This window comes from Melospiza melodia, chromosome 3 (genome assembly GCF_035770615.1).
Source record: "Melospiza melodia melodia isolate bMelMel2 chromosome 3, bMelMel2.pri, whole genome shotgun sequence".
NCBI lineage: Eukaryota > Metazoa > Chordata > Aves > Passeriformes > Passerellidae > Melospiza > Melospiza melodia.
The window spans coordinates 73,630,408-73,642,572 of record NC_086196.1 but is presented as its reverse complement, the minus strand read 5'-3'; the positions used below and the strand labels follow the sequence as shown (position 1 = coordinate 73,642,572).

Here is a 12,165-nt window from a genome sequence, read left to right as displayed (position 1 = left end):
GTTTGTGAGCAAAGCAGAGAGTGTCTCCCCCTCCCAGATGATTCTCTGAGTGAGATACACCAGCATTTTCCTACACAGTGGAACTGGCAGGCTTTTATTTGTGTCTTTCTCATCTGGAAGTTTCATCTTAATCTGTTCTCATTCTCTGCATAATGAGCAGGCATTCACAATGTGTTTGGAATAAGTGTTATTCTTTGCAAGGTGCAAATGTCTCTAATCCTCTCCATCTCTGTGTCAAACAGAAATGGCTGGCCTTTCACTGGGGTTTTCTGCTAACCCAGCTAACCAAGAAATTAATGTCCTACATAAAAGGTGAACTAGTAGCTTGAGACAAATTATCACAGTTGTAAAATAAGCTTGCTTGTTCCTACCTCTTCTTTTTTTAATAAGTGTCCTGTACTTCAAGACATTTTTGTTTTTAATTTTTGGCTCATATAAAAAATGCTGGGCAAAACCTGAGTGATTACCACCTGTCTACTTGGACCACAGACTAAAACCACTAGCCTTTGAACATTGACTAAAAAACAGGTTTTGAGCAGTGTAAATATCTGTAACTCCACTGTTATCTCTCTACCAGTGGCTTTTAAAAAGTCGTGCAATGTCTTTGTTCTGTGCCATTGATGTTAACTGAGAATGTGCTAATGCAAAAAAGTCTTCCCTCCGTCCTCCAGTTCCAGTGTCAACATTGCAGAATTACTGCAGCATCCTCCAGGCAGAGTTTAAAAAGCTTCTTGACCATAATGGGTAGGAAAATGTCACTGGGTGAACCTCATTAATTCTTCAATTAATAAAGAATGGAGCCTGTGCCATCCTCCCCGGCCCTGCTCCAAGGGATGTGGCTCGGTGGAGGCTGTGATGGAGAGGATACTGTGGGTCAGACCAGCCCTTGCCTTTGCTCCAGGCCACAGTGCCACACTGCTGGTAACACAAGACTCAGCTCCCCAGGTTTTAAGGTTTTCTTGGAAGTGCTAGTCCTTCATTAAAATCAGCCAGAGCAGAAAGCTGATCTTAGAGGTGAAGTCTCAGCTCCAGCTGCTCTTAGGAACAGACAGGGAACTCCAACAAATCAAATCAGGAATTCTTCCCTTCAACTTCCTTGTGTAACAGGACTCTTGAGCATCCAGCAAGGGATTTATTTACCATATAAATATAATTGTTCTTTCTTTTTGATGAATGATTCAACTTTTCAGCTGTGAATGCTAAGCTATAAAGTTCCTGTAAATCCCCTTAAAGTGTGTGGCCAACTGCTGTACAAAGACAGATCCAGAGACACGGGATCACCTGCTGCATGACCACCAGCAGACACTGTTTAAATTACGCCTGTCGCTCTGCCAAGCTCCAAAGTTAAGGACACAGGCATGTGGTCTTTTAATGCTGGTCGCCAGATAATAGTACTAGATTATCCATGCTGGATGCTGTAATTAGAGCATTAAAGTCTCCAAAGCCTTATAAAGTGAAGATGCTGAAAGTTACTGGTAGTAAAGAGTTAGTATCATATTTAAGAGCAGCACTTAGGGCTTTTTTGATCTGTGAGAACTTTCTGAGGGAGAATTCCCTTGTTTCTATGATTACTGTGCATACTACTGTTGGCTTTGGCAGTGAAAATGTACTTGTCAGATATGCTTTTATTGTAATCAGTTTATGGCTATTTTAATTCTGTGAGTTTGATGCAGTTTTCTGAAGTCCATGGCCTGTAATTTCCAAAGACAATTAGGGCTCATCACTGGGAATGCTAGAATTCTAACTTTCCTAAAAAACTTCAATGGCCTTAAGTTTGTCACCAGAGTCTCCCTCCATATTTTATCTGACACATTCCTTTAATCCATGTAACCACTATCATTCACAGGCATCTGGCATAAATAAGTGTTCAGACCCTGTAACATAACCGGCTCTGCACTAAAAATTTTCTGTCCAAGACAGCCAAGAGAGTTCAGCAGCCCTCTAGCCTTTCTTAATATTTCTTTTCTATGATCAAAACCAAGGCTACTTGCTGGCTGTCTTTCCACTGACTTTAAAGGATCTTGGATCAGGATGACCATGGGAATTAAGTGAATGGAGAAAAGGACTGAGTGTACGACTAACTACCCAGAGCTCAAAGTGAGTTCATTGAGGGTTGTTTGTGATGTACTATCACCAAAGGGGTATCGGGACCATACAAAAGGGATACAGAGACTCTATCATCAGAAGGTATGAAAAGCCCTTTATTTTTAGAAATTTACAGTTCTTATGGAAACAATGGTGGACCTAAGACCTGATTGGCCTTTAGGAATCTTCTCTCACCTACTGGTCAAGAAGGGACAACTCTTTCTTGTAAACATCTTTGACAAACAGTGATTGCCTGCCAGGTGCAGGGATTGAGATAATAATTGTTTTAATTCGTTTAATTCGAGCTTTCTCACAGCTTCCCAGGAAAATCCTGGGAGAGCTATGTCTCTCTCTGTTCAGAGGGTATGTGATTACCACAACATACCTTTGACTTGATTTGTGAAAAGAGGCTTTGAACCTGAGTGCTACAGACTGTACATGGGGGCCAGTTTGCCCATGGAAGTGTTAAAGGGATCCTGAAACTGGTTGAACATAAAGTTCATCGGAGGTGGTGAGTGACACTCCAGGTGAGTTAGAATCCATTACTCCTGCCGTCCAGCTGACATAAGAATGAAGCACTTTTTTCAGCTGAGCCAAAAGCCCTCAGTTTCAAACCTGTTGCATTGCATCTGTTGGTTCCCAGTGTTTCATGCAGGAGCTGTTGGCAGGTATGATTCCGTAAACTTCAACTAATTTATGACTAATGCTTGACAGGACAATAAAAAATTGTTTGTAGGAGTTTCCAGGCAGCACCAATACACAAGCATTTCCCTTGAAAGATGGATGTGTCCCTGGAAGGCGTGGCACCCTTTTTAGTACTGGGGACATGTCCTACACAAAGAGTGATCCTCGTTTTGGGCATTATAAAATAGACCTCTATTTGTAAACAGACTGACATATCTGGGTTGTTTCCACAGTGCATAGCTTTAAATCTGCCTGGAAATGTGTCAATCCTGAGCTGACCCACATTGCTGGGATGCCAGCTTTGAGGGATTTTTCTATTCAGCAGGCTGCTTTGGCTGTCAATGACATGAAGAGGTTATGGATGATGCAGCAGCTACATTGCTGGAGGGGAAAATTAGTTTTTCTGAGTATTGCTCTTTGTGGTCAGGTGTTTCCTACTTGCTCATTGCTAGAAGGGTTGTGGGCATCTACACATCTCTTGTACACTGCCAAAGCTTGGCAAAATTCACTTGCAGAGGAGTTTAATTTGTTCTCTTCCTTTGTTCTCATGCTCTAAGCATAGGTAATAAAAATATACCAGGTTTCTTTATGGTAGGCCAGGATCATGGCTTTCACTGATCATTTTCTTTTTACGTACAAGAATCATTAATAGGTGCTTTCCTGCTATTTCAGTCTGACAACCTCACCTTAATCTTAAGAAAATTGTTTTCAATCTTGAGTTGACTTCCCAGTAAAGTATTCATCTTTCTTGTGGGCCCAGAGACTTTAGAAAGTGTGCAGAGCATTGAGGATGTGAATTTTCATGTGAATTACTTACTCTGATTTCAAGTTATCATTAAGCCTTGCCAGTGAAAATGCAAACAAAACTGTGTCTCTAGAGGATGGAGAATAGACATAGCTGCACATTGTAATCAGCCTCTCTTGAAGATTCATTTAATATCTTCTGTATTTTTTTATGAAATGCATTATTCATGTAACAAGCTTCACAGGGAGAAGCAGCTGAATTGTAATTTCTGAGAAGATTCTTCTTTCAAGAGATGTCATTTTCGTTATTTAAATCAATGCAGCAGGTCTTGCCTGCATGGGAGAGGCATGAAGTGAAGGGAAGGGTGTGTAGATGGGGCACTGAGCCAGCCAGGAATTGCCTCTGAAGGGAAATAAAAGTAGTCATCCAGTAACTGAAGCCCTTTTGGATCAGTATGCAGTCATTTGAAACATCATTACACTTTGCAGGATTTTTTGCCCAGTGCTAGAAGCACTTAAGAATGCAGTAATCAACCAACACTTACGCCATGGAAAAGTTTTCTCTCTTGTAAAAATACTGCTTGTGAACTGCTTTCCCCACTGCTGTTTTCCAGAATACTTCCTCAGTTCTCCATGGAGTTCATCTGTCTGGGCTGTGATTCCAGGGCCTACAGGAAAAGTCCCACATGTTTATATTGCAATTCTCTCTTATTTACCTAACCCTAAGTAAACCAGTCTACTTAATTAACACAGGCTCAGCCTCTGCTATATTTAAGACCTCACTCCACCAGTGGTCCCACTGAGATCAGTTGGGCTGTTCAGAAATAACAAAACACAGATACCACTGGCAGACTTTAAGCTCAACTTAATGAAATTACAGTGATACAGACTGCACATGCGTAAGCAACACTAGGTGCTTTGCATTTCTTACAGCACTGCTGATTGCAAACTTATTTTTAAAAGGAATTTAATTAATGCATATAACCATTTAATTATGTTAATGAAACAAAAAATAGCATGTTACAGCTGAATTATAAATGCTTCGTGAAGAGCATGATTCTCCTTATTTTGACTGCCTTGCTCCATCCCCATGCAGTCACCTGATGGGAATGTGTCCCCTTTTGTCTTCCTCTCACCCTCCTCTTCCCACAGCGGGTAGGAAGCTTTCCAGATCCCACTTCAGTGACCCCCCGGCCTGTGCATCCCTCCACTGGTGTGGATGGCCACCTGGCCTGCCAGGGCAGTGGCCTGGTGCCACTGAGACATACCCAGAACCACAGGGAGCTGAGAGGGAGCCCAAAGTGTATCTGCTGCATTTTGACACTCTGAAGCTGCCGAGTGGTAGACTCGGCATTAATGCCTTTCTCCTCTTCCCTTTGTTTGTTTGCCCAAGTTTGTCCACTACCTCCAATGGTGAGTCACGGAGACTACATCTGCCACCCACGGCCTTGCGAACGCTACAACCACGGGACAGTGGTGGAGTTCTACTGTGACCCTGGTTACACCCTCGCCAATGACTACAAGTACATCACTTGCCAGTACGGAGAGTGGTTCCCCTCCTACCAAGTGTACTGTGTCAAAACAGGTAAAGGACTATCCTATCCTAACAGCCCTGGCTTCTTACAGCCCCTCATTTCAGAGCAAATTTGTAGGTTGGCAATGCCTGGTGAACTTTGTCTGTTTCATGGTTAAGTGATGAGCACTGATTTTAAGATGCTGCTATTTTCGAACTCCTTTGCGAGATTTTCAAAAAGGGTAAATATAATGCATTCTCAAAATTCTGAATGGTTCTAAACCATTTTGATCATTACCTCTTCAAATGTATTTTTTAACATTTGAATATTTTATATGTATGCAAGCTAAGGTCACGATTGCATGTATAAATGACCAGTCAAGGGGAAAAAGCAAGATCCAGTCTCTGTGACAGCTTTTATGTTAAGACTGCTTTTGGTACATGGCAAAGGGTTTATTTGTGTTTTTACAAGTTACATATAAAAAATGTGCACTTCTGAGTAGTGTTGAATAAAAAATAACAATGGGAATATACAAGCACAACTCTTGTATTGTCTTTCTGTTACAGAACAAACATGGCCAAATACACAGGAGACCCTCCTGACTACATGGAAAATAGTGGCGTTTACTGCTACAAGTGTTTTATTAGTACTGCTACTGATTATTTTAGCCAGGATGTTCCAGACCAAATTTAAGACACATTTCCTTCCACGGTTTGTACCGGTTTCTTTCTTATTTTGAAGGTTGAGGGCCTTGATTCTGTTTTCACACACAGCACTCCTTTCTGGAGAAATGGAGCAGCTCATGAGCCTTGCAGATACTCTGTTCTGCTCCAAGAAGTCCCTGAACCACTAGTGTGGAAGGGCATCCCCAAAAACCTTCACGCAGCTAAGATAAAAAGCAAAGTTTGCCAGATTCATTCTGGGAGTAATTACTACTCTTCTATTGAGAGCTGCTGCCTCTGCCTGTAAAAATAGCTGACAATACTTTTAAGTACTCGTTTTCAGGTGCTGGGGGGATTATTTTTTAAACTATGTAGACATTACTTAGTAATTTAAGTTTTAAGAAAGAATTTATTTTTTCTCTATGGACAAATTTATATTAAAGATTTGCTTTACTTTCATTAGTGTTATTTTCATCATGATTCATAAACATCTCCTGCATCTTCCTTTATTTCTATAAAATACCCTGGAGATGGGAGCATTTGTCATTGATTGACATAGTGTTCTCCATGAGGAAAGCCTATAGCCTGGACTTGTCTTGCTTACTAAAATGGTTTTTAGTCCTCTCCTTTTCAAATATTTTCATGTGTTAAAGGTACCTAGGACCTCCTGCCTGGACTATACTGTGTTTAATAGGCTACTAAGCAGAAACTTTAGGGTTTAATGGACCTTCCCAATTAATAGAATTGCTTTGCTTAAAAAAGAAATCAGCTTAATACTGGTTAAAGAAGCCTCCATCCTTTGAAAGCAAGACCTGAAGGAGGCCACAAGTCTTGCCACCAAACCCTTGTCATCCAGAAGTGGTGATCTCAGCACCCATTTACTTGTGCTGTAAACACTTTTGTGCTCTAGCATACATTTTTCCAGGGGTTCAGACACTTTTGCCTGGTGAACTACATCTGTGATCTTATATCCATGACACCTACTGTGCACAGCACAGCAAATGGTGCTCCTTATCTCTTCCACATACCTGTTTACCTTCCCTTCTTGGAACTGTTCTTCCCATTACTGGTTTCATTTTTTCCGATTGTAACAGATTCCACCTCTCAACCCAAGCATAGTTTGGGAAACATTTTTGTGAATGTTAATGACCCTGTAGCTTCATTTGGGGTGACTGGAAAGTACTGTGCTTACTGGAGTTCAGCAGTTGCTCCGAGGTGCTGCTGACATGCTCCTGCTCTCTGCGATAACCTTTCTGTGTTTGACGTAGAGGCAACCAGGAGGGCTTCATGGGCGACCCCGACTTTGTGGTGGTGGATGGTGTTCCTGTCATGCTGCCTTCCTACGATGAAGCTGTCAGCAGTGGCTTGAATGCCCTGGCACCCGGATACTCAGCTGCTGCAGACCAGGGGCATATTTTGCAGACAGAAAATCAGAATCCCCCTGCTTACCCCGGTCCCAGGATTCCAGACATGCAGCCCAGTGAATTTGAGACCTGTGACAGTAGGTTGGGTTCCTCTGAACTGCTCCAAAGTTTGTACCCATCCCTGACATGCCAAACGGCAGCACTTCCCAGCTCAGATCGAACTGACGTATCCCACAGCACTGATGGGGATGCTGTATCCACAAGTCCCCGGATCGATATCACAGATGGTGAGTCTTGCATAGGTGCAATAGGTGAGTCCACGGACAGGGGACATCATTTTTTTGTAGGAATTCTACAATTCTAGGAATTCACCCAGCTGACTCACTCCTACTTTCTCCATGGTTTTGTCTACACCCTAATTTGAAACTTTTTTTAAAATCATAAAACTCCATGGTTATAGAATTTCATGTCTGCGATATGTCCTTGCTAGCTGTGGTGCATGTGGTTTGAATGCCAGGCCAGAAGGCTCCTGTCCAGACCCCTGTGTCATCAACAGGGATGTCAGCGAACACCTGTTTACAGCAGCAAAGCCAACCCTCATCTTGCCTGTGCTGATCTGTTCATCTGCTCTTCAACTCCTACGTTCACAGCTCTCTCACATACCACGGCTTTCACAGCAAATAACAGGATTTTCTCCTCAAAAAGGAAATAAATCATATTTTCATACTGGGCCAAAATTAGCAGCCTTTATTAGATGCATCACGTCTATGCATCCAGCAAAATGCTCCTTCCATCTGAGGCACATGACCCTTAAGCTATGGACACGGAAATCAGAGCATAAGGAGAACGTGCCACAGGTCCATGTGCCAGGAGGGAGCTTGCCATGTATTATCGCCCACCTTTAAATCAAACACGAGAGCATGTACTGACACAGTTTCATGGAGTTCTGGTTGGTGCTGCTCAGCATGTTAAGGAAACAGGATGGCTTTCCTTGGAGGCATTTTGAGGGAGAGGCTCATATCCCACTCTCCATTGTCATTGAGCTGTAGCCTAGTGTCTTAAATGCAGTGTGGGTGAAGATCTGGGTGGAGGAAGTCTTCTGCTTCAGAGGAGTTTGGATAGTTTTAGTGGTACCGCAAGGGGAATAGGAGACCCAGGAGGAGAGGAAGAAATTACAGGGCTGCCAGTTAAAGTCCTTTCCACCTCTGAATGCTGCTTCAGTGATTAATGTAGTAGCAAGGATGTTTGCATTTAGGTTTTTGTGGTCCTAACTTATTGGAGAAAATCTGTGTAGTTCTAGTTATCTAATTTTCATAGAGGTGTTAGAGTCCAAGTGGGTCTAGAATTGGCAATATCCCATGATTTCTTCAGATATTTACAATGTCCATTTCTGGTTTTGTAGAATTGGTAACAATTATACTTTGAAAAAGCAAAAAGGGAAATTGCAATCAGCCGTCAATGCTATTTCTTTGTTTCTCCTAGAGATTCCTTTGATGGAAGAAGACCATTAGCCTGCACTGAGTCGTGTCCTCATCACATTGTACTTTTGGGTGACATGAATCATGAGGATTCAGAGATAGAAAAGACTCTGTGGATTTGGGGAGGGTATTTTCCTACTTACCAATCTTCCACGCAATGATGTCACCAGGTTGGGTGTATGTGGTGATAACAGCATCAGCATTCCGAACAGCAGAAGTTTTATGAGTGAATCCTGGGGATTTGATGAGAGCAGATGTAGAAAAATAACTGTGGCTTTTTAGAAGTGAAACGTATATCTGCATCGCAGAAAGTCATGTGGCTCTGTAAGAAATGCTATTGGATTTTGATACTAACTGCCTCACAAAAGCATGTCAAAATATGTAAATTTGCTTATAAAGACTACTTTAAATGATCTATGGACCTCTAGTTTATGAAGAATCCTTTCAAGTTTAAAAAATATCAGTACTGAAACACACACAAAAAAAGAGGAAAGATCCTCTTTGGCTTTCCTATGATAACCAGGAAGTTTTTGATTTAGTTCTGGGGATTTTGCTTCAGACCATGTCTGCAGAAAATATGACAGAAATTATGGGATTCATATATACTTTGATGTACAATAGCAAATATATAAATATATATATATATATGTATATTTAAAAACTCTTAAAGAGAGAGAAAAGGAAAGACTCCCAGGTCACATAACGATCTGGAGATTTTTTTTAAAGGTAAGGCAGAATTTATATCATAGACAATATTCAAAGTAAAGTATCAATATTTGTATTTATGCAAGACTTCTGTGACTACATTGCATTTGATAAATCCTGCTGTAATATGAGAGATCTAAAAGATGTTAAAATTATGAAATACATGCTTAAGAAATGTTGAAGTGCTCTGCTTCAACCTTTCTTAAGCTTAAAAAAAAAAAAAAAGAAAAAAAAATATATATGAGAGTAATCTACAGTCATAGCCCAGAGCACTGCCTTGTCCCTTTACATTGTGGTAGTATTCTGAGCCGTTATTGTAGAATACTTTAAAAAAAAAATAAAGCTGAGTTTCAGTTCTTTTGACTTATCTGACTACTGTGTAGTTGGCTTTTTTTTTTCCCTTCCTCACCTCTTTCACCAGCTCGTACCTGAAGGTAGGAGGTAGCAGAACACCTGTCCTGTGGCATTTTCAGCTTTACATCCATTATCCAGCTGGAAATTGAGAGTGGTTTTGGTTAAACAGGGCACACAGAATGGGTGCAGCAGGGGCACAGCTTCTGCAGATGCAATGTGGGTTTCATTGAGGGTTTTCTCTGCTCTGCAGGCTGTGCCAGAGCATTGCTCTAAAGCCTGTATGAGGGGTTCACTCTGTGGTGTTACAGGCTATTTGTACTTTTGTCAGGAAAATTCCTGGCTGTTTCATGTACTCGCTGAAATCCAAGCTAATTTTCTTGTCTTATTTTTGGTATTGTGCAGATGAAACACCTTAAATTGGCAGTGTTTGAAGGAATTAACACTGTGTGTTAATGACAGAGATTGCCATCATGTGGGCTAATGCTGACCAAAGGTGAAAATATAACTGAATTCTGATTTTATGTACAAAGTAAATTAATAATATCTCTATTGCCATAAATAGAGGATCACTACAATCTGCTCTGTTATTTTTTCATGATTATTCAATGATTTATTTGTATTGTGGTAGCATTTAGTGGCTCCACTCATGAGCCAGGCTAGTGGAATAATAGATGTGCTGCAACCATTCAAGAAAACTGTTTATTAGCATCCTGTCAGCAACTGTTCATGACAGCAAGAAGCAAAGGCAGACCAAAAGCTATGGCAAGCAGAAGTAATTCTGTCAATTATCCTTCAGTAAGATTGATGGAAACACAGTGATTGGTACTAAAAAATGAGACATATTCCATTTTATCTTCCATCCTTGCTTATACAATATTTCCATTTTTCTTCTCCTGAATTGTCTCAGTTGCAGCTGCATGGTTTATCCCACAGATGTTTGTACTTTCATGGCTACCCCTTCCTTTTATGATCTCAAGCTTTCCAGAGATGTTTGCACGACCACTCAGAATTACCACTCCAGCAAACAAGACAAGAGTGCTCTAAAACCAACCCTGAACTGAAGCATGCCCCAAGCCTCCAGTCAGTTATGTGATTTCAGTTTCATAATGCCATTGAAAAGTATTGGATTTACTTTAAATGCCTTATTAGGAAATCCTTCTTTGCTGGTCTTTTAGCAGCTCTTGAATTTTCATCCCTTATTAAATTTTTTTGCTTCCATTTATTAATTTCTATGAAAGCTTCTTGATTAATATTTGGAGCTCTGAGGTTTTACAGAGTCACACTGCTGTGTGTATTGTATTGCAGTCATTTTATTAAGGGAGTCAGACGGGGTAACTGAAGAAATGTAAATTTATGACTTATTAGAACATTTTTATTTTAAGAAGTGCAGAAATGCAAATACACCAAAAAACAAGAATGTATTAATTTTGCTGGATAGCCTTTGATAGGACTGTGCCAAATACAATTTTTAAAGGAAAGAAAGTTTTACCATTTTTTGCTTATGTTGGATAAAACTTCATTAAAGACTGTTTGGGGGGGAGAGGATTGTTTGTGTGGTTGAGTTTGGGGGTTTTGCATGCTTGAATATCTGGGGGGAAAGAGAGAATTTTTTTCTTATGATATTTTTTTTCCATATAGAGCTTGAATTCTCACAAGATGACTACCTGCCTCTGGATCCACACCTGTGTCCCCACCCACAAGGTGATACCCTGGGCTGGGGGGTACCCCCAGCTTTCCCAGCAACCTGGACACCCTGGAGAACTCCACAGCTCCCTGGCCTAAGACCTCAGGATGTTTTCAGGACCTCAAGAGACAAGAGGCCTGCTATGACCATGGCAGGATGTTCACTGTGTAAATGAGACCAGGTGGGAGGATAAGCACATCTTATGCAGATCATAAGCTGTTTTCCCTTGAGCTAACTGGATGTGAATTAAAACAGATCCAGGAAACCTCTTATTAGTGAGGGGTTAGTGAAGATGGAACCCATGTGCCTTCAGCAGAGAGAAAATTGTTGTGTACTGAGAACTTCAGGAAATAAAAACAAGAACTGGCTTCACCCTGCCAATATATCTAAAAATGAGAAAAGAGGAGCAGAAGTGAGCAGTGTGTCAGCCTTGAACAGTGACTTACGAACAGGGACTTGACCTGCAGAGTGCTGGGTGAAGGGTGGGGTTCCAAGGTCTCACAGGAGCCCTGCAGATAGTGAATCACAACCTGAGCATGAGTCAACAGAACCTGGCTGTTGTGAAAATGTTGAATGTCAACACAGTGTTTACACAGAACTGTAACTTATAAAGTGCATGAAGCAATCATTCAGCTGCCCTCAGCACTAGTAAGGCCTCAGATAGAGCAGTGTGTCAAATGTTGAGCAATTTGTTTCCTCTTCAAGGGAAATGTGGTGCAGCTGGACAGCAGCCAAGCAGAGAGAATCAAGCAGAGAGAATTGGAAGAACCTGTCCCATCCTCACAGATTATGTAGTATTCAGTGTGAACATTAGGAGACCAAAGAGAACACAGAAATTAAGTTTTCTGTAAGAAACATATTTTCAAAGAAGGTGGAATTTATCCGTATAAG

The 12,165-nt window shown here is 41.1% G+C and overlaps 1 protein-coding gene across 5 annotated transcripts in view; it reads left to right on the top strand.

Annotated features, from left to right (window-relative positions):
* The window catches only part of SUSD4 (sushi domain containing 4), a 110,799-nt gene that overhangs the window by 65,379 nt on the left and 33,255 nt on the right, over positions 1-12,165 (top strand). For 3 of the 5 annotated variants that reach the window (XR_010027172.1, XM_063152265.1, XM_063152264.1), the window contains exons 6-9: positions 4,907-5,098; positions 5,594-5,738; positions 6,958-7,340; positions 11,229-11,455. Coding sequence is in view for 4 of the 5 variants with exons in the window: in XM_063152265.1 (XP_063008335.1) it covers positions 4,907-5,098; positions 5,594-5,738; positions 6,958-7,340; positions 11,229-11,449 (941 nt within the window). In the remaining variant the exon portion in view is untranslated. Of the gene's footprint in view, positions 1-4,906; positions 5,099-5,593; positions 5,739-6,957; positions 7,365-8,535; positions 8,782-11,228; positions 11,456-12,165 lie in introns of those variants that run through there. The other 2 variants (XM_063152267.1, XM_063152266.1) reach the window with 2 other exon arrangements.